At 39.2% G+C, this 23,415-nt stretch overlaps 1 protein-coding gene across 2 annotated transcripts; it reads right to left on the bottom strand.

Annotated features, from left to right (window-relative positions):
- Positions 1 to 369: 369 nt before the first annotated feature.
- sfxn5a (sideroflexin 5a) lies at positions 370 to 23,007 on the bottom strand. 2 transcript variants are annotated; one of them, XM_070841963.1, is made up of 14 exons: positions 22,883 to 23,007; positions 20,213 to 20,281; positions 18,471 to 18,548; positions 18,123 to 18,149; positions 16,073 to 16,127; positions 15,593 to 15,618; positions 15,317 to 15,370; positions 13,901 to 13,957; positions 13,717 to 13,782; positions 12,284 to 12,374; positions 8,402 to 8,517; positions 8,181 to 8,266; positions 2,763 to 2,880; positions 370 to 1,350 (listed from the first exon to the last, which is right to left on the bottom strand). In XM_070841963.1, exons 1-14 carry the CDS (start codon positions 22,928 to 22,930, stop codon positions 1,273 to 1,275), a joined length of 969 nt encoding a protein of 322 aa, XP_070698064.1. In that variant the 5' UTR covers positions 22,931 to 23,007; the 3' UTR covers positions 370 to 1,272. The 2 variants fall into 2 exon arrangements, with proteins under 2 accessions (XP_070698064.1, XP_070698066.1); XM_070841965.1 differs by lacking the exon at positions 370 to 1,350 and having other exon boundaries at positions 8,362 to 8,517.
- Between the last annotated feature and the right edge of the window lie 408 nt (positions 23,008 to 23,415).

Raw genomic sequence — 23,415 nt, forward strand, 5'->3', positions numbered from 1 at the left:
ATCCAGAAATCTAAATATGCAAAAACATTATTTACCAAGTTGGGATTTGTTGTTATAAGATAAAAACAGTCGTAGGAAATGACAATCAGAGAACATTTCTAAAAACTCAGTAGCATTACAGAGTGAAATTCTTCAGGCAGAACCAAACGTGATGCTGACTGATGTACTCTTCGAAGTACAGTGTGTTTAATAACTTGGGTTTTGTTTATGTTTGTCTCACCTGGGTTGTGTGCCACAGCTTCCACCCAGCGTCTTCCACTGATCCTGCATGTGGCTTCTTGTCGAACTTTGCTGCATCGCAGCCTACCGTGCTGCGTTCCCTCGGCAACCGTGCAAACATACTAATCACACAGATCGTCACGAAAGATAATACTTGAAGACAGAAGGTTTATATAAATCAAGTACAAATACATACACAAAGGCAATGCAGCAATTTAACCACAGTGCTTTCAGAAAACATTTTAGAATAAGAATGTCTTAAATCCAACAGTAGTTGTTTTACTACATGATTCAACCTCCAGATTCAAGTTAGACGGAGTCAAAACAAATATTGATTTCTCAAATTTTTGCTTCTTTCTAGAAATAACACTTTGACTGAGGAGCTCACAACTTAAAGACATGCAACCTATGACATGGGTTTGCAGGGAGCTTTATATTAAGACATCACTTAAGAAGGTTAGGAACTCCGAGATTAAATTCTAAACAAACGCAATTAAACAGGACATTCACAAAAATATAATTCAGTCATTTGTCCTGATTTCATTCACAGTATTTTCATAAACAATCCAAAACACAGCCACAATCATTTAGACGTGTCCTGCTCCTATCTTAATCAACCCTCATGTTTATCAAACTTAATCTTTAGTTAATTGCTTTTTTGTTTGTGAAATAGGGAAAGAACACAAGAACACCAGGCAAAGCAACGGCTACATTTCTCTTTCTTCAGCTGAGAAGGTGGCACATTAGCTGGATGGAGCAGCAGCAAGTCTTCCATGAGATTATTTCCTTGGTAAGTGTCCATGTTGTAATCGCAATAATACTTTCAGAGGTGTCGTGACGTTATCATGTGTTATTGCTTGTCTAACAACCATTGTCTTGGCATAAACAGCATGTATTCTCAACATCTTCCACCTCTCTCTGTAAACATATGCTAACCGCTCACTGTATAACACAGCCAAATTCACCATCATTCATTCTCTGGCAGCTTCAGGGGGTTTGAACCGAGTTGAGCAGCGGGTCCTGTCTTAAAGTGTGTCGGGCAGTGGAGATCACTCACAAGCCTTTATTGTATGTCACAATCTTGCAATCTGTTGCCATGGCGATCTCCGGCTCTAGCTGATTCACACCGATCTGAGGGGATCAAAACAGAACGAAAAGGTCAGTAGTGAAAAAATCAAAATACGTGGCAGAGTTTGTCAGATATACGTTTACATAATGCATGTGGATGCAGTAGATGGATCCATAATCGTATACATGAGCCTCTACATGAAGATTTGAGAGTTTCATTTGTAACTAAATAATTCTTAAAAGCTTTAAATGTTCTGTATTTACTGCTAATGTGTAAAAAGAGCCAATCTGGCAGATTAAAGTCTAATTTGAGGTTTGCATCTCTTAATGTTTGAACTAGAGACAGATGGCTGTTGGAGTTGGAGGCAGAATCCTAATCAGACATCTTGGTAGGTGTGAAATGGGGAAGTGGGACAAATTGAGTAGGCGGGGGGTCCAGAGGAGCGGGGCATTCATGTTGCTTTTTGGGGAGTTCTTTTTTTTTTCATCTGCTATTCTTACAAACGTGCAAAAAGGACTTGTGAGAGAAAAACAGGCCCCTCCTTGGAACGGGAGGCAGCTTTTCACAGGACTGTTGGCAGCACATATGTCTGAAGTTTTTTGCCATATGGCTGTCTGAGCTATTTCAAGCGGTAATTAAATCCTAAACATTTTAATGCCAGGGCTGGTTGGCTTGTGACAGCAAGTCATTTGGCAGAGAGAAGACAAAGACAGAGATGGAGTGGAAAACAAAATCATGCCATCGCCATTTAATGAGTAGAATGACACATCCTGAGGTAATAAGGCTAAAGTTAGATCTCAGCCTGCTAGTCTGGATGGCATCAATGAATGAAGGAAATAAAGGCTCTGGGCAGATCATAACAGAGCAGGTTAAGTCTCGGAGGGCTACGCCTCATTAGGAGGGAGCCTCTGAGAGCCTCAATGGGGAACGTTAAAGAGGTCAGGAGAGTCCGGTCATCAACATCAGTCACTGAAACCGAGACATGGCGGACCTGAGCAGAGCAGATGTTTAACACAGTTGGGATGTGAAGAAGCAAATGCTCTTGGTTCTCGTGTTAAACAGTTTTATCTGACTGATTTTTCTCTGAGCGTTACCATTGTAATGATAACAACCACATGGAATTTGAAACTAATTCATCCATGTTATTTGATATACTTTCTGTGTTAAAACATAATACTGGCCCTGAAAGCTTTTACATTTACAATCATCTTGCAGTTGTGCCATGTGACACAACAGCGTCGGTGTCCGGTGCCGTCCCATCCTGACAGTTCACCCTTTTTTAATTCGGCTCTGTTACAACTTCTGCTGCAGACTTAAAAGTGCCTGTTCTGCCTGTCGAGGTGGAATAACAGTTCAAGACTCCCACCTTGAAAAGGCAGCGTAAAAGGACACAACAGTGTTAACTAATGTTCTATTGTATTGAAGAGGAAAGACATATTCCTTAGTACAGAAGAGAGTTTTGGGGATGGTGTACCTGGGACATCTGTGGGAAGAGACTGATGGCGAGAGGCAGAGCCAGACCGAAGGCGGCGAGGCACACCAGACTGTGGACGGGCAGGACGAGCCTCCGGTGTTTCTGCAGGAGAGGGAGCCTGGTGGGACACAGGCGAGACACAAACAGACAGTTATTCACCTCACAGTTGTACAGATATGAGTAGCGGTGGCAGCACTGGTGAGGGGACACATCTTCCACAAACCTACACTGTACCCATAACACCAATACCAAGATTTCAGAATGTAACTATTTGATATTTACAGCTGATATTTACACAAACTTGTTTTTTCTAATAAGAATCCCTTAAATTTGATCAAGAAAGTAGACAAATCCATGGTTTCACTCCCTGTAATTGCTCACTTGGTCCCAATAACAACACAATTACAACGGCTTCAACAATGTGATGGCAACAGTGTCACTTCAGCATTTCTGTACTGACATTCTTTGTTAATTATTGTCTGACATAGATACCAATACATTGTGATAAGCTAAATACTGGCTGACATATTGGCCAAGGTGACTGATGGCTCTAGACAGCAGAACATCACACTCAACACTATTGAATACACAGAGGCCTGCATATACAGTCAGCACATATACAGTTCAATCGATACGTGCATTGTAAGAAGAGATTGTAATTTTCTAGACGAGAATCATTGTGGCAGATTTTCAAAAAGTAAATCCTTGAGTTAAAGCAGATATTTTAAATGTTAGAATACAACTCAGTGAAAAGGAATGACGACTATCAATTCATCATATTTGCCTAAATCAATTACAGGTATCAGATTATGGTCACTTCCTGGCAGAAAACAGCCCAGGAGGTGAGAAATTGAAGCAAAGTATGATCTCCATTTAAACCAAAATGTATGAACAGCTTTGATGTCACAATAATATGACATAAAGTACGTCAGACATGTATGTACACTCAACCCAGCACATTTCCTGTGGATCAGTTGGTGGACAGATCAAAGTTTTTGTTGGAAACTGATTGAACAGATTCAATGGCATCTCCTCAAACATTTTAGCTGAAAGAACAAACACTTTGTAAATATTCAAAACTATTCAAATCAATTACATTCCTGTTTACAATTCAGTATCAGCTTTTATTGTAATTTGTTTAGAATTTCAGCAACTTGATGTGTTAACTTTAACTCTGTTTAGTGTGATAATCCCTTACAAATCAACTGTCACAAAAATATAGCGCCACAAAAAAGTGGTGTTTTTTTAGGCTTTTTAAGGACGCGTCAAAGATCTGTCTCCAGAAATAAATTTCCTCGTCTCAGCCCGTATTTCTCCTCCCTTCATCGCTGCCCTCTGTAGGATAATCCCCACTCCAGTGTGTGGGACAGTGAACCCAGCAGGAGCTTGAGAAAAAAAACGCTCCATGTCTCCTCCACCAGCTACGCCTCTCCCCCTAACGAGGAGAGCTCCTGCCTAATGAGGGAGCTCATTAACACATATGGCTGCCATGGTTTAATTAGGCTACACACACACACACACACACACACACACACACACACACACACACACACACACACACACACACACACACACACACACACACACACACACACACACACACACACACACACACACACACACACACACACACACACACACACACACACACACACACACACACACACAAATCTGCAGATACAAATTTTAGAGCTGGATTACAAAGAGAAAAATCAATGGGAGAAAAGTTGGGAGATATGTGTGATGTGAGTGATGAGAGAAGATAAGTTTGAAAACCTTTAAATCAGGAGAAAAACTTGATATCCCAAATTACACGGCTACGTTCACATGCACTGAATATACTGGCTAGTGGCCATATTCAGGCTGAGGTCTTACCCGGGTTTAACTGTTCATGTGAACCTCTAACACTGTGACTGAGCCTCACAGTCGCTATGAACGGACAAAATAACAGAATAAAAATCTCTGCTGACTTTTGTTACGTCAAACACAACAACAACATGATGCAACTGAACGACTACGACAAAACACTCCAAGAGCAGTTGTATATAACAGTGATATGCTGTGTATAGTTGGTCAGTGTGACTCAATGTATGTATGAAGGCAACAAATAAATGTGATGGAGAAAGCTGTCACCAAATATGGCGCTTTTTCATTTTATTTTTATTACCGTCTTACAGAACTCGTCTTGCAGAACCTGCTGTGCTGTGTATACACTTTAAATATTACTGTGAACAGTAACAACTGAATTGTAAAGCAGGTTTCTAATTTCAGCGTTAAACAAACACCTCATGAAGGAGGTGGGGGTGATTACGAACATGAAACTACAACAGAATTAAATAAAAGCCTGAGGGCGTTTCTCCATCTGCAGCTGCAGCTTGAAAACTTTTGTCAAGTTCTGTCATACTGACGAGACACGATGAGATGATCACAATCAGAAAAGCTGCCATGCTGGTTATTCCGTAGTAGGTATTACATTTATATCTGGGGGAATCAGTATACTTACGGCAATGCTGCAAATCCATGAAAATCACTTTCACAGTCTACTTTTTGGCAATAATGTTTTTCCAGGATTTTTCTACCAATGTGATGAAGCATACTAGTCTGTTGAGTTTTTAATTTGGTGGATTGGCTGAAACATTGTCATTGTTTTATCTATGAACAGTTTCTCTGTCACTTCCACAAAATAAATTACACCCATATTTTCAGTGTTATCCTGATATAAAATACCAAGACACAAGACTTTAACATAGTGCCCACCCTTATTTTCAAATAACGGAGAAACAGAAAGGCTGAAATATTAACTGAAACCAAAGCTCTGATACTTGGACTCCATCAGTAGTGGTGACATCTGTAGGCCATAGAAAATTGTAGGACTACAATTCCCTCCATTTCCTCTGGGCTCCAACCGGAGTAATAGAGACAGGTCTGCACAATGTCAACGTAAACACTGATAATTCTTTGTCCTTAACAAAAAGTAAATAAACTAAAATGTCTTTGTTTCTTCATTTTATGTTCTGTGGCAGGCGCTTTATCGATAAAGCGTCTAAAGTGGTTTTTAGAAAGTAGAAACAAGGAAGCCGCGACTATCAGGTTACCTGAGTATTCAGAGAGAAGTGACTCTCTGTGCAGGTAGATTAAGACACAGAAGAATAAAAAGATGTTCTCTATGAACTCTCATAGCTACCGAAGCACACGAGGGACAGAACCTGCTGTCACTGCCCTCAATCTGCTCTCAGCAGTGTAATCCATCATGGAGGGGCCGCCCAGGGACCCGTCTCTGTCCCCTTGTTCTCGCTCCATTGAGAGCCAGTGAAGGCAAGCTGACAGAGAAGATAGCTGAGCTTTACTCACCAACAACCACAGTGAACCTAACAGCTCACTCTCTCACACACCCCTTCTCCTTCTCCTTCTCCTTCTCTCTCTCTCTCTCTCCATTCAGTCATTCAGCTGCCAGGAATCCCAAACACACCTGGGCAGCCGGCCCCGCTGTCTGAGCCCGCCTGCTCGGAGCAGTCGGGACAAGTGCTGTCAAGGATTTACAGAGATGGCTGCATTCCTCGGCACACCGCAGGCAGTCAGGCCATCGATCACAGGACGTCCATATAAACACGCTGCATCATTAAGACATCATTACAGTCATATCACACAGCACTGAATCTCTGCGGTGGAGAGGGTTCATTGACTACAACAGCAGTTCTGAACGAATCTGAGACTTTGAAATATTCGAAATATTAACCTTTTTGTCAATTTTCTCATTCATTTATTAATTGTCATTTAATTAGTTGTCATTTTTAATTAATCTAACTTGTATTATACCGGAACACTAAAACCTTCACCACTTTCATTACAGCATTAATGTCATTTTTAATTAAGGATATGCTCCTCTCTCTGCCACAGATTGATACAAACAGTGATTCAACATGTACAAAGTTTTGGTCTGTTTTACGTGTGGAAAAAGGCTTTTGCCCAAATCAAGTGATGCATCTAATTTGTGCTGCAGCAGCAACATCAGCATTTACATACAGGCTAGCCTGAGCAGACAGTCAGACTGGCTGAATGGACAGAGAGAAGGGCGCCACCTACAGACATTATTTGCAAAATAAACAGATTAAGGGAGACAAGTGTCTCCATGTAATAACTACACGTCCTCTATTGCCTTCCCAGTGACACAGTAAAAAACAAGGCTGAGTGTCATTAACTTTGTTTATGAAGATGTTGCCTACAAGGCTGATTGGAGATCAGATCGTATATCTGCTCTGCACTCCATGAAAGTAGTAACATTATTGATTATTGAACATGATTTGGATTGTGATATTGGCGCCGTGAGACTGTCGCACCAAGTACACACACACAGACTTTTAAAAAGGGGCCTGTTGTTTGAATAAAGGAGACATTGCTATTAAATAGATTCTGTTAATGTTTGAATATTTTTAATCAATAAAATGTTCCACACTCAAGATGATCAAGATGAACCTCAAGATGAATAATAACCCAAATTAAATTCTGACATTAATAACAATTTTCAAAAAAAAAGCTAAAGAGAGAATGGATTAGTTATTAAAAACTATACTCTGGAATAGTTTCCCAGGAAATGTTCAAATCATAAGCAGGTTGGGAGGTTGGAGCTGGCTCAGAGGTGGTGTTTAGTAGAACTGAAAATAGGGTGTTAAATTTGTCTAGATGTGGTTTATGTATTTCAATCATTAAGGGCGAACCCAGCTGAGTTGGCTGCAAAGTCATACTGATATGTTCCTATGTATTTCCAAAGAAGCACTAATGTAGTGTGTGATGTGACGCTGAATACTGTGAATAACACGTTGAGTGTATTGTACTGATATTGATAAATGACTTGCCATGTCAGATCTGTCCCCGCCCTGCGCACCCCCATCCCCAAAGGGACCACAATTTAAAAAAGAAAAAAGCCTCTTGGTTTTATCCTGACATTTTGTAATGTAAACACTCTTTGCCATGTCAGTACTGATGTTTTTAAATGAAATTACAAAGGTAATAAAAACATTTAAATGGTAGAAAGATGTTTATTCATCCATAAACAACTCACAATAATAAAAATCAGATAAGTAACTTCATTACTTACTCCAAGAATCCAAAACATAGGCTACTTAAAATAGATCACTGCACATTTAAATCAATCATTTTACTGGGGTGCTATGACGTAACTACCCCCACTGCCTCCTACCCCTGCTGCCCCCTGGCAATCAGATAATCTACTGTTGATCTGGAGTAACAATGACTGGACCACATGAGAAGAGAAACAACTGCCCAACTCTACTGCCTGCTATCACTGAAGCTTTGCTGCCCACAAACCCTCTATATTGTCTTCTTAGTAGAAGCCAAACAAGCTCATTACGTTTAAGAAAACTGATTAATTCATGAAAGAAAACTAATTAGATGTCTTACTTTTCAAGTGCAGCCATGATCATGGGAGGGAGCACCAGAATCGGCATGGGTAGGACCACTCTGGTCAGAGCTGTTTCTGAAAGCGCCTGCCACAAAACATAAAATGAAGAAACAAAGACACTTACAGTCAGCATTCACAAACGTTATATCAATCAATAATTGTAAACCAATAAAACTGCACCTGAAGAATTCACGTCAGATAAGAGATCTGAGCAACGTACATGCCTGGCAGCCACTTTAGATGTTCCCACCACGTTCCCGTTGTCGTCGAGCACACTGATGCCCTCCGACAGCTCAGAGTGTCTCATGAGCACCACGTTGCAGACGTTTGCACTCGCTGTAGAGAGGTGAGAATGCTTTGAAAAATTAAGGGAAGTGAAGATTTGACATTTTATTATTTCACAGATCAGTAAATTGTTTTGTCACCCTGTGGCTGGGGTTTAAAGGGTTCGAATCCTTGCTCAATAGTACTGTGGTAGGTACTGTAAGAACAAGGGATTGTATCTTGGATGGTAATTTCCACCATGAGTCACTGTCATGGGCTCTGAGTGACGTGATTGGCTGAGAGGGTATCTGTTAATCGCCACAACCTCCGATCTATATTCCACTTCAGTCAGCCTTTTTGCACTTTGCACTCCTACAGCTACATGAAACAAAATGGCAGGTGTACTTTGAGTCCATATGCCCAAGACCTACTGCTTTACGCCTGTTACTGCACTTATAATAATAATAATACATTTTTATTTATAGGCGCCTTTCACTTGTGCAATTAAAATACAGCCCTGTACTAGAGGTCTTCACCGGTACAAAATGACTCAAGAAATTAATTCCTATTGGACCGGATAATCTTTAAAATATTCATATACAGATATTACTGACGTGGTGCATGTCTGAGAGGAGAGAGACAATTTTATGGACCTGACAAAGCCAGTAATTAAAACGACTACTAAAAATGCTATTTCACTGCTAAAAATGTTTATCATTTCGTACACAACATATGGTAGCCTAATAAAAGGAGCTCAAAATATCAGACAGACTTGTCGAGAGTTGCAGCTCTAATAGTCTAATCATCCTGGAAGTTACACACACAGCGCTGGTGTGTTTCTCTCATGATCAGCACTGATCACAGCTCTTCTCAGATCCACTCCGGTATTACACATTATGATAATAAACAATAATAAACAGATATAGTACCTTGTGGTAATGGAACGGGATGTGACCTGGATCTACCATAATAAAATATGAACCCCAACCTCTATGGGTCCCTGGGGTTCAGGTAGACCAGTCTACCCAAGCCCTCCACCCAAAGAGCCACTAGCCCGGCTGTAGAGTCTTGTGTGACATGTATTTGGCATATATGTTTGGATCAGGTGGAAACAAGAACAAAAGAAATCCTGTTTGCCCGTGTCATCTCTTGCTGTCTCTAGAAAATTACATCTTTTAAGGAACTGAAGACATAATAATAATAATAATAATAATAATAATGCTTTAATAATAATTCATACTATGGTGAAAATATCATAGATTTAGCACCTCTGAAAGACTCACTGAAACTGCCTGAATGTAGGATATGACAAAACATTTGTGTTATAATCCACAAAACTGAACGTCATGCCTCCACCTGTGTGACTTTGACTAAAACAACAATCAAATCAGCGACAGACACAGTAACCAGGTGACTGATAGGGCGACAAACAGCAGCGTTGTACCCCTGTGATTTATTCACGAATGCCAAAATGAACACAAATGCATGTTAATATAGATGGACCTTTCTTCTTGACTCTAATAGGAATAAGAAAAACTCATTTTAGAGAGTTTAGTAGTGGAGCCGCGAGCCTTTTTAATTTAAGACAACAGCATTCAGAGTTATCTTTACTAAGGGCTTCAGGGCTGGCAGGTCGCTTTATGAGGGGAATTCAATTGACTGAGCAAATAGCTCTTTTTACCTACAAGGGATTTTTTTTTTTAATCCAGACCAATTAATAGAGAGACAGATAGTGGGATTTTGTGAAGAAATAACAAAAACTACAGCAAATAAATCAACCCCCCCCCCACCTCAAAAAATAAAAAAGTTATATTAACTGTTAAATTAACAAATGCATCAAAGTAATTATAAAATTGAATTGATTATTGTAAAGAAATATGTGGATATAATTTGCAATTATTTGAAATTAATTACATTTATGTACATTCTAATTGTCATCAAATAACTGGTGGCACACTCATGGAAATGCACCCCAGAAATTTTCACGTAATTACTTCCTAAATATCACAAATAATGACAAATATTTTCAAAAGACAACAAATTAATTATCCCCATAAATTTCTGGTGGCAAGTCTTTCCCTCCAGTCTAGGTCTTCATAATCTAATTGAATGACAGGCCGCTGCTTGATTAGGTTATTACAAATTAATCTAGCCTTAAGTAAGCAAACAAAATCAAGCGGGTGAATTTTCAAACAGCACTTTGCTTTCGCTTGCTTCAATTAGCCATTTTAATTACCTTTTATATGGGCCTACCACAACAACAACAGCAACAACAATGAACAAACAGAAATCAGGTAAATGAGGCCTTGACATAGACGCCACTTTGGGGGTAATTATCCAATTTGTTTGCAGCAGCAGAGTTCCAACAAGCAGCCAATTACCAGGCAAAGGCTGCGCTGTAGAAACCTGTTGATTTAATTGAAAGAACCGTCATGGTAAGAAAGGAGGGTGGGGGGGGCAGGCAAACAATTTAATTATGAGCCAGCAGCCTGGGGCATTGTGGGACACAGGTCTATACCCCTGGGTGTGACTGTGTGTTTGTGGCAGAGTGGCATGAAAATCAGCTTTGTGGCTCCACACACACACACGCCTGCCAAAGCGAGCTCTCAACACGTCTCTAACCCTGCAGAGGAAACGGACGGAGGAACAGAAATGGCACAAATCGCTCAGCAGTGCTTGGCTCTCATACAGCAATTTATAATGATCATAGAGCAGTTATGTAAAGGTGGACTCCATATCCATCAACACTAAGGATAAAAATGAGTCTATACTGCATCTGAAGATTTATATTAGGTGTCTTTGCTGCCTTATTTAGTACACTGCATGAAAAACAATATCTACTAATAGCTAGTTATTGTTTCTTTCATTGTGTTCATATGTTGACAAATTGAATGCATACTCGTGGCATTTGGGGCCATTAGTGATGGTCCCCAGAGGATACAAAATTAAAAATAATGACCCAATTCTTGTCAGCCAAATGCAGTTTTAGAGCAGCACAAAACAGAGCGCGCTAAACATTTGCCTGATCCATTAACAGGGTAAGTGTTAGCATGCTAACAAGCAAACTACTTACTAAATTAAGTGCTGATGTTCATTCCAGACCTTTTCAAATGATCAGTAACACAAGGGCCAAGCTGTTTATTGCTTTAAAAACTAAACACAAGGTAAAGGGAACACAGCTTCTAAATGAACTTGGACAAGCTATAAAACTCAAATAAAATAATCATTATTCTTAAAACAGAAAATGATATGCTTCAGGCAAAATCAGAGCTAGAATAATTAGGTTTTAGACTGATTTGGCTTTTTCAAAGTGTGACATAAAAAAGGAACATATAAATTATTTATGTAATAATTATAATAATATCAATATATTGCCGTGATGATGGTAATGAGCTCAATCCTGCTGTAGGCATCACATGACGGTTATTGTCACTGTCCTAGTGAGACGTGATTGAAAGCTGCACAAAAACGCTAACATTAGCATTTTAACATACTGGCATGCTCATTTTTAAATACTAAACGCTTACAAACTAACTATGCACTAAATATTACAATGTAATTTTGACATGCTAACACAGTAAGTGTACGTGCTAGGTAATACATACCATGTTGACTTCATCAAATATTAAAATGACTGAAACAAAATAATGTATTGACAGAAAGCCAGTCAGTTTCTATTTTAACCTGTCAGCTTGAAGAAAATCTGATCATCCTCTCCAATCTACAACATAAACTTAAAATTTAACTAATTTAGTTTATAAAAGGCCATTTCAGTGGAGAACTTGGCTTAAACCCCATCCATCCCATGAAGTGTTTGGCTGAGCTCTTTTGAACTTACCCACTGCTGGGAAGGGGATGAACCTTTGCACCAAAAGCCTGGTAGTCGGGCTGAAGCGTCTGGCTTTCTGGACTAACACGTTCAACCCGACCTGAAGGAAAACCAGACATATATGATACAGGCAATCAGCCACTGAGTCTGTTTTAAAACGTCAATGATACACACACTGACTGCTTGTAATTGATATTTGAATAAACAGGTTATTGGTCTATACATGGTTCCAATACGGAAAAACACTGAAACAAGAAACAACAACTTTTACGTGTCAGAAATAGTCTGATTGGGAGGAAAGTGACAGCATTTCCTGGATGTCTGCATAAACAATTAAACGTCCTGCTTTATTTTAAACACACCAGAGGTCTGGAGTCCAAAGGCTATGTGCTCTCAGATAACACACCATCACCCCGCTTCAGCCCCCGGCTCTCCCCAGCCAGGCGGGGGGTCGTCACCATAGCAGACGTTTAATTGGAGAGCTCCTGCCCCCCTCCCTACTCGTCATTCCGCCCTCCAAGCACCCCGTGATTTTTTTTTTCTGTGCTTGTTGCCGTTGTCAAGCCTGAGGGCAGCAGCCGGATGAGCGCCCAGCGGGACCAGTAATTGGCTCGGTTTGAGCCCTGTGTCCACACTAAGGGCTGTGTCAGGCAGGTGTGTGAACGTCTATTATACTCTTTTGACATCTGAGTCGTGATGACATGAAGGTATGAAAAAAAGGTTCAACCGATAAAGGTATTGTGAAGGCTGGTATTAAAAGGTGTATGCTGATATTAGACTCATTTAAATTTAGCCATTCGCTGCCAAAAACCTCTAAATTCTGAAGTTCATATCAAAGGGTTAGCAATGTGACTAAGGGGAGTCTATAATATTGGAACAGTCACTCTCCTGTGAATTTATTGCTGCTAAAATGTCACCTAAATGTGCCTGCAAACTCAAGCTCCTGTTTCGCAGAGCAAGGCTTTAAATGTGACAGGAGCTTATAGAAGTCAGGCTAAGAGTTTTCTATGGAACAGGGTGTCAGACATATTATTGGAATTTGTGATGACATTGATATTCAAGTGTTATTTCTTACTTTTTAAAATTTTGTATTTTTTGGATTTCAGGATTGTGTTTGTGTGCTTTTGTTGCTGAATGTGTTGTGCTTCTTTGTGTTTTTTTCTAATATCTAAGGACCATGTTTGAAATAAGTGTTTTAACATCTGCTATCCTTTGGATCGTTTGCTTCAGTGTCTGTCTATGAATAAAATCAGTGTATCTGTCTCACAACTAGACAACCAAGTCTGCAAAAAAGCAATTTGATGGAGAGAGAAACCTTTAGTTGTGTTTGCATTTGACAAAATCCAGCATTATGTTGACATATTGGTCTGTGCCTGGTTTAAAAGACAAAATGGATCAATAAGTGACTCAGCTACAGGAGCAGAGGCAGAAATAGAACTCACAGCAATGGAGACAGCGCTGGTCACCGCTCCAAGGTATCCCTGCACGAATTTGGAAACTGGGGCCGGCTAAAGTGAAAAGTAAGGGAGGTAATAATAACGAAAGAGTTTAATGCAGCAGAGCACAATTGTCTGTATACAGGATCTGCCTTCGTGGGACTGGGTCACTTCACTGCTGATGTGGTACCTTGGAGGCGTTGCGGTTGCAGTAGTTCACACAGGCGTTGTGACTCTGGTTTAACCACTGTAAAAGAAGAAGAGCTTGTTAGTGAATGTACTGATACCGAATGTGTTACTCTATAATTACAGGTTTAGCATTTTCAACATTGGTACATCCTTTTCTTATTACTTTGTGTAAACAAATGGGACTATAGAGGTTCTTGACCTTTTTTTTTTGTACCAGAGCATCTACAGACATTCAAATATACACAAATACTGATAAAAAAAAACATAGAAATCCAACTACAGAAGCAGTGCTGTAAGCTGTTCAGATACTTGACACCATCTTTAGAGAAAGAAGAGTTCATGGTCAGGAAAAAGCTAGTAGGTAATTCTTGACTGAGGATTTAGACGACTATCTGTCAAATGTTTTCACTGGGGATCCACTGACAATCCACTGCGCCCAAATTCACAATACAGCTTATTGATAAATCATGAGAAGAGTGCATAAAAAAAAAAAGTTATCATTTTTTTCTGCCATTTCCACATCACCTTATATAATCTTGAATAGGTAAACCAGGCATTTCAAAGAGATACATGGTTGATAATAATTGAAAATATAAAACACATTAAATACTTTATTGATGAGACCAAATAAATACATTTAGGTGGCAATAACAGGCTGTCTCGTTGTTGCTATTTCCTCTGATCAGCAATAAACATTTCAAAGACTTTATAAATGAGACAAAATAAGGACATTCAGGCACAGTTAACAGCCACTCGTCTGCAGAATGGCGGCCACAGAGACTGAAGTGTAACATTAGTTAGTACAAATACCAACAAGCTCCCTCATATGGATTAAAAGTGCACTGCGGATATAAATCTCAAATAAAAGACTGGAAGAAATTCTGGAAATGTATTTGGCGACCCACATTTGTCTCTGGGAATGACTCATTCAGACAGTGGCAGCTTTTTTTCTCACATCAGCAGTATTTCTATCGGTATCTTTTAAATTAAAACCAGAATTTCCTCAAAACTCGGAATAACATTTTGAACACAATAAGTTGTCAAGCAGCAGAGGAAATTACTAACATGCCAACATATTAAACAAACACACATTTTTAACTAACAGTTGACTTTATTATTATATAATTGCATCTATGTTAATCAGTTTCTTTTTCTTGTGGCATTATGGTCACTGAGCTAATGTTTTTGCTGCTGTTGCCAGTGAAAGAGTTCATTTTTTCTCACTTCAGTGGTTTTACAACATCTTGCCAGGACTGCAGCTGAAAATTGTCTGGCTGGAGAATACTGGAACATTTACAGAAACGTTGATTAATGTGTGTTGTCTTAATTAAATTAATTAATTAAGCGAATGAAATTGAAAAGAGCTCTTGATGATATTGTCAGTCTGAGCTTTACAGCTCAAGAAGTAACTGCTTACCTGCCAGAAGACAGTTGACACCAATGTTTGATTCGGGAGAAGGAGGCCAACAACCTGCACAAAGATACAAACCTTTACAAAACGACTATAAACAGATTATTAGAAAAAACAGAGTGTAATGATATATTAGAGGACTCATTTAGGTTTAAAACCAGGTTTATGACCTATGTACTGTATATATGTGGATAAACTTCTTTGTAGCCTTCTTTTAGACTAGTAGCCATAAATATGACTGACTGGCTTTGCATTTCTGAAATGTATGTAAAGAATTCTTACCACTGGTGTGCCAAATGGGATAAAACCTGTTAAAAGACAGCCACTATTATAACTCTTACACGCAAAATTGTTTTCTTCTAGGTTCATAGTTATAGTAAATAAGATTCTGTAGCTTATTTCCATTTGTTTGATATATCCAGAACGTTGGTATGAAAATATTAACCACTAGTGTCACTTTCTCCCTTTTTCTTTCCTCATCTGTTCTCCTTCCCAGACTTCAGAGTCGCCTTACAAAAAAAGGTGCTTTGACACTGTACCAAAATACTTGTGTTTGCCTCTTCTGAGGCCTCGAGAACTTCTCTTTCGCCGTGGGAGAGAGGTTTTTAATCAGCGCCCAGCTGAGTATGACCTTTTCCAGACAACCTGAAGAGCACGGTTGAGCCGTGACAGTTCCCAGGGTGAACGACGCCTCCATGTTGGACCACATAACAAGCCCCTAGATCCCACTTCCCCCAAGGCTGCCACCCCAAGCTACTGTACCTGACATCCGAAAGGGCATGAGGATCTTCTCCCCTGTGTCAGGGTGGATGATGGCCTGTAATAAGGGCATAATGATTAGGATCACATGATAATGAGTGCTGAATTATTTGGATTAGTTCAGTTCAAATGAATTAGTTGGAAAGTTTGCAGTGCTTTTAAGCTTTAAGTGTTTTTGGAGACAAATTACTATCCTGTTAAATAGTGAAATTACCAAAAATAAAGTGTCAGGTATACATTGACAGAACAGACAGGAAGTGACTTGGAGCAAATTACTTAACTTGCTTAATTGTTATCTGTTTCCAGTTGGGATCATGTTTATTGTGTTGACACAAGAGTCATTTTGTACAACTCCCTGATGTGGTCTCACATCTTTAGAATTAAGGATTTTCTGAAAGCCTTACTTAATAAGTTGTTAGGCATCATGTGAATGGTCTTAGTCGACAATGATAAGAGTCCCCAACAAGTCATTTTACAATGCAATGGCAAATAGCCAATCCAGCTGTAGCCAACTTCTGTTGGTACTGATATATATAATGTCACTTTATGTACACCAGAGCACTTTTCCAGAATACATTAAAGTTGCAAAACTTTTTATCATAGCGACATTACTTTATTTCCATGTTTTTTCATGTGGGCAAGCTTTTCAAGTCTTCCCATACGTACGCACCAAAGACAGCAGTATCCTCTCTGCCATGAGATAAGACAGATGGAAATCTCTTCCCCCTTCTGCTTCAGCAGTGATGAGATCTGCTGATTGAAGTTGAATGGAAGGTGTCTAGCTTCTTCCTGAAGCTCATGAGCGAATCTTGAACTTGTGAAGTGCAGTGTATGAGGGTATTATCATGTCTGAATATGGGAAGTTTGCCCCAGAGGGTACGCCTAGTCTGTTAAAATGGCCTCATACTGTTTGGCCTATTCAGTTTAGCCAGTTGGCAGCTGAAATTAGACCTACTCAATGATACAGTACATCTAGATCTAGTGCTGATTCAGTTGGGGCAGACTACAGTTCACACCTGGTATCAAAATGTGAGTGACCACCTGTGATCAGGTTTCACTGTCCTGCTCACATTTTATCTGAGGCTAAACAGGTACAGCTGAAAAACTGAAATAAATATACATTTTCATTTAGCCATGTCAACTCATGTATGAACTGTAAATTCAACTGTATACAATTCTGCTTGGAAGATTTCTTTTACTGTATACACACAACAAACTTGACCCAGCAGCACGTCACTGCAGCCAGGGACGTGTTTATATACTTTAATATTTAGTTTAAACAACCATCTTGAAATCTTTGTGCATCCTGAATGTGATTTTGGTGCATTAATTCCTGTATTTAGGACTTGTTTTGAGTTAAGTATGAACAAAACTGATTTCTTTTAACTACTTTTTCAAAAATAAAAACATAAACATAAAAAAAGCACAGAGCTCCATTTCATACACTGTTAATAGATGCTTCACTTTAAAACAAATTAACTAAATAATGAATTAATTCATTAAAATTATTAAGTTTTATTTAATAAGACAAGTTACACACAACAGCCTCATGATTCCTAAAGTGTAGCTGTTGCTGTGGCCGTGTCCATATTACTGTTAACAGTTTTCTGTTGGTTTGACCAACTACACCTGCAGTTCAGAGACTGTGAGACGTCGTTTTTAAAACTGGCACTTTCTGCTAATTAGCACTGGAATTAATGCCACTCGCCTACTTCAATGTCTGTGTACATTGTCTGTTTCTATCTGTTTTTTTTAAACTTGTAGCACTTTGAGATCTGTACTGTCAGATATAAAGTGCATTATAAATAAAATTCATTATTATTATTATTATTATTATTATTACTTCCAACGTAGTCACTTCACCTTTAAAAGCCTTTTTAATGTTGCGTTTCCCTGTTTTTGTCCACTTTTTATGCTGGTGTAAACTGAGGTGTTGAGCTTAAGTGTCAAGACAGGTGTGTGTTTTGTTTGCCAACTACAGATGATTAAAGATAGTGATCATAGCTGTGTTGTGTCACACACAAGAAGTGAATTAAACAGAGATACATCTTACCTGCTTTATTTTCTGAGCCTGCCAAAGCTGTGGGGACAAATAACAAATAACTTTAATGAAAGAAACAGCATCTCAAGTATTTCTACAGGTATATCTATTTATTGTTTACTTAAAAGGGAGAGTGTGCTTGGCTGCTTTTAGATGCATCTCCATTGCTATTCCTTGCTTCTGAATGCTTCACAAACCCTGATCAGTGTCCCTTTTCAAATCTAACACAACAAGAAAGGAAGAGTTTGAGCATTTAAAATGCTTGTCAAAGGCTTTTCAGAGGAAAATAATTTTATCACTAGAGAGACTCACTTACTTGATCCTCCGTGTGTTTGTCAACTCAGGTTTTTGTGTCTTTACCTGAGCATCTGTTACTCCTGGAGGCAGAGTTCCTTGTTTGAAACGGTCAAGCAGCTCCATGCACTCCTGCAGCCGTTTCTGATGTGACAAAATAGATAAAAGTAAGATGTAAAATGTAAAGTTAAGGCAGGACAGTCTTCCCAGGAAAGTCTCAGTAACCTTAGAGATGTTTTTTCCTCACTCACACTATGTAAGACACACAGCTCAATGTGCGATAATTGTGTTTCACTAAAACTTTCATGCTGATTTTCACTTGACAAATGAGTTTCCTAAAAGGTAATGAGGAGCTTTCTGTGGTGTGATCACTGTCTAATGCTGAGCAAAATACAAGGTCATGTGGCCCAATTTGTTCTAATGAGCTTGCCATCTGTGCGCGTATAGGTGTGTGTGTGTATGTGTGTTCCTTTCTCTGCATTTGTGTGCGATAGCATTAGGTGTGCACTTTTGCCCGTGCACACATGAGGTTGTGTGTGTGCAATTGCGCGCAAAATCGCGGCCGTCCCTGTTCCACTCTTGTCATTAAGGGCAAGTTGAGGCTACGCCTGGCTCAGCAGGATGCAAGGTGTGTGTGTGTGTGTGTGTGTGTGTGTGTGTGTGTGTGTGCGTGTGTGCGTACATACTCTCCACCCTCACAGCTGCCCCACATGTCCACACCTCATCACATCCCAGGAGCTACCGCCGCTATTACTGTCACCAAAGAGCCAGCTAACAGCTTCATTACCCAGAGCACCAGAGCACTGATGACTCCATGAGCAAAATACACCAGGGCTGAACGGTATGAGAAAATAATCTAATTGCGATTTTTTTAGACCAATATTTTTTTCAGAGTTCCTTATCCTCTGCATTATTCACTATGCAGTCAGTGTGTTGCCTACAGTAGATGGTGGTTGGCACTCCCCTAGTCTGGAGAAGCAGGCAGGATAAGGTATAAGATATAAGATGTTCCTTTATTAGTCCCACAACGGGGAAATTGACAAAAATAATAATTCACGGACTGCAGCGCAGGCACTTCATAAGCTACACACGCGCACAGGATTACATCATGGACGCTAAGCAATGTACTGAAGTGGACAGGGGACGGCAGAAAAACATATTTATCCATTTAGCCACTTAAAAAAGCAAGATCCTGCCATATTATATCATATTATATTTTTTTACTGGTTTACATTGCTGGCAGACAGCCCTTTCCGACAGGGAAATGAAAGTGTGATATAGATCTATGCTCTCTTCCAATCCACCACATTTTCTAGTCTGCCTGTGTGTTGATTGTTTATTTGTTTGTTATTGTGTGTATTAAATGCTTAGCTCAGGTCTGAACTAACACGTCAAAACACCAAAGTCACGGAAACTAGACTACCAACGCCTGTGTTCTGCAGGGTAAAATTAAATTACTGTTTTTGTCAATGGAGTCTGGTGGCTTTGAGGAGAACAATATAACAGCTTCAGTTCCAAGTCAAAAAGGCTGTCTGATGGAAAATGTAAAGCACTGAAAATATTCTACATGTGGTGTTCATTTAAACTGGTGTTGAGTTTTTTTTAAATATGTTTTTCTGCAGCCTCTGTCCACAGCAGTACATTGCTTAGCATCCGTGCTAACCTCCATCTACTGACTATGGATAAGTATGGACTATGGATATGGAACGCTGACTATGGATAAGTGCCTCATACTAACCCATTTAAAAAAAAATCCAAACTATCCCTTGAAGAAATGAAATCACTGTCCTAACTAGTAACTTCAGTACCTCTGTCACAAAGAGTGTGCTGGGGTCAATCACATCCAGGAAGTGTCTGAACCGACCAAAAAATGTGTTCTACAATAAGAAGAAAATACATCAGACAAACATTTCCTTACATGTCACATTAATGAAAACTTCACGACCATTCATAACACTAAACAATTGTTACTAAACATAAGATATTAGATGTAAAGTTTGTGTTTTCAAAGTGAAATCACTGGAGTACACGAGTCGAGATGACAAAGTATACAAAACCTTATATTCCAACTACTTCACAGGTAAAATAAATGACATTTTGCTCAAATATAGGCAGCCAAATTAGATTCTGGATCAGAAGTGGAGAGATTCCAGCTGTCACCTAATAAACAGTGATATTACAGCGATCCAGCTGTTTTAAACAGGTGGAGCCTCCTCATTAATACCGCTGACAAACTGTTTCCTATCTGCATCTTTTACACACACCATTTCCCTTTACTTTTTATAATGACTGCGCCAGATATACCTTTCTATCATTTATTCGTAACTGAGGATAAGGAGTAATTTCTTAGATGCTGCAACACACCGCCGAGCCTTCATAGTTTAATTACACTAACTGTTAATTTGGATGAAAATCTGGTATCTGACTCACTGCTGTGACTTGTGACTTCCTGAACATATGGTTGGTAAAAACGCGGCAGGGGAGAAATAGTTTTTTAAATCTGCTGAATTCAATTATTCACCAGTGCCGCCTCAACTTTGCCAGTCTGAGCTGACACTGTTGAGTAATGGAAGAGAAGGGACTCATCAGACTTGTATTATCTTTGGTTAGATATTAGTGATTTAATTAATGATCACATTCTTCCTGAATGTGTTTTATGTTTTGAACATGTGTTGTTTGGTTTCCAAGTCTATTCCGTTATGCATCTACGTACTATTATATTATTAAGATGGTAATTATTTTGAATAAATTGCACATTCAAATATATTTACTAAAGTATCATCACATTTTGAAAAAAAAACATACACATCTTACTTTAAATAAAGCAAAAGCTGTTAAACCCCTAAAGATATGTAGCTGCAAAATTCTATGTAATTTATTTATTAGTCCTTCAGTTGTTTTTAATAAAGGAGTACTCCAGTGATTTTTCTGTTGCACTTTAACACAGTTGGGGGACTAACAAGAGTCAAATTAAAAGTCAGATTAAAATAGTGGCCAAAATCAAAGCTTGAAATGCCAAGTTATTCTAGTGTTTAATCCCTAGTACCCGTTAAGCTCCAAAAAGACTTCATCCTACAGTTCCTATAATGCAACTCATCTTTTAATCAGCACTAGATTGTCTCCTTCACATAGAAACAGATGTAGCCTCCATGACGTCACCCATTGGTTTGTGGGCGGCCATTTTGAAGCCTCAAGTTCGGCTTTCCAGGCGTCGCCATCTTGGTTTTGGAGCCAGAAGTGACGTCTGTTCCACAAGACCATCTCCGATTGGTTAGTCACAAGGTAGTCCCTCCCTAAATCAGACCCTGCTGGTCTATTTTCCTTTGAATAGAACCAAAATGTACTAAACGAACATCCTGCTGTGTTGAAAAAGACTTCTAACTAGCTACTGAGACCATAAACTCATTACGGCTCATTTTCCTTGGAGCCAGTGCAGTCGCCCCATGCTGGCCATTAGAAAAAACATGCAGCGCCTTACCACTGGCTTCACTTTTCATACCAGGAAGCTACATCCACTTCAGTCTATGCTCCTACATAACCAAGTCCATGCTTCAAACCACCAGTTTGTCAAGCAGAAGAAATTAATGAGTTGAGGATTTGGCCTTCAGTTTTCTGGAAATATACAAATTTAAAAAACACCAAATCTAGACAGTATAAGGCTAAATGGTTTTCACTAGACAGGAAGTGTATGAAAAATTGTAGGTTAATCTCAAAACTCTCTTTGTCAGACAAATGTAGTGGGGCAAAAGTATAAAGTACAAGTACCTCACAGCCAATTAGTACTCCATATGTGTTATGTTATGTAGCTAACTTACAATAAGAGCTACTGGAAATCTGAAATTCCTTGTAGCTAATGCTATGATTAGCATGAGAAAACATGTACCCCGTTTGGATCAGAAAATTAGCTTAGCTTCGCATTAGCTTAGCGCTAGCTTAGCTGCGATGTTAGCTAGCAGAGTTTGCCTTAATGGAAAACTACAACTGTAGAACAACAACTCATATCTCAGGTTTTATGTGTGTTTCATTAAAGTTTGACCCCATTAAATCAGGTTATATTTGTGTCATCAAGTCATTAAAAGCAGTTTGAGTAGTTGGTCTGACGTCATGGAGGCAGTTGGGATTCTTCTTATCTTCTTATCTTAAGTTCAATATTCAACTTTCTCGACGATCATTGTTACAGTTAACCAAGAAGCTTAAATACAGAGAAATGTAGCGTTTCCAGAGTTTTAATATTGGTTTACTGAAAAGAAAAGAATTAACATATTGTCTGTTAAACGCTATTTCTGTCAATGTTGACATACTAACAAGTTAACAATGTGCATTACCTCAATTTGACAGTCAAACAAGGAAGAGTATGTTAATGTAAGTATAAGCCAGACAGTTTAAACATGAAATGTGAGCTGTAAGAGCACATATGAAGTAGCGTTAGAGCTCCGGTGTCAGACTGTGGTCGATTAAAACAAATAAAATAAAAGTACCTGGTCGAAACGAGGCCTGCCATGCTGGAATGTCGGATATTCAGACATGCTGCGTTAAACGCACACAAATCTACAGCAGCCTCTTCCTTTTCTACGATGATTTAAAAACAAAAACAGTGTTCAGTTTAACAACACTTCACAGTAGTAAAGTGCAGCTGCAGAACTGCGCGGGTCAACGCTCAGCTGTTCCCACGATGCATTAAGGGTAATGTAGTTCTTCCGGGGTGCTCTGGTCAGTCGGTTTGAACTTTAGCAGACTACACTTCCCGGGAGACAATGCTTTGTTTTGAATGCGTTAAAGAGGAAGTAAACAGGGAGAGGAAGTGTTATGCGTGAGTTTGGAGCACTTCAGATAAAAATGAGGCATTTTGAGTAACAATATTTTGCTGAGGGAAGCACTAAAGGGAGGCCTTTGAGCTTAAAGAGTATAATATAGCCCTCTAGTGGTGGTTTTTGGATTAAAGTTAGTGGTTGTAAAATGTGCAGGGGTTAGACAAAATAAGATCAACTCAGATTAATTACAACAAAGTGTA

This window comes from Pempheris klunzingeri, chromosome 13 (genome assembly GCF_042242105.1).
Source record: "Pempheris klunzingeri isolate RE-2024b chromosome 13, fPemKlu1.hap1, whole genome shotgun sequence".
NCBI lineage: Eukaryota > Metazoa > Chordata > Actinopteri > Acropomatiformes > Pempheridae > Pempheris > Pempheris klunzingeri.

Excerpts from the sequence above, each read along its gene's own strand:
- sfxn5a (XM_070841963.1), bottom strand. The coding sequence starts at position 22,930 with ATGTCTGAATATCCGACATTCCAGCATGGCAGGCCTCGTTTCGACCAG. Across the intron at positions 18,549-20,212 it reads GCACACTCTTTGTGACAGAG|AAACGGCTGCAGGAGTGCAT; the intron begins GTACTGAAGTTA and ends TTGTCACATCAG. Across the intron at positions 1,351-2,762 it reads TCTTCCCACAGATGTCCCAG|ATCGGTGTGAATCAGCTAGA; the intron begins GTACACCATCCC and ends TGATCCCCTCAG.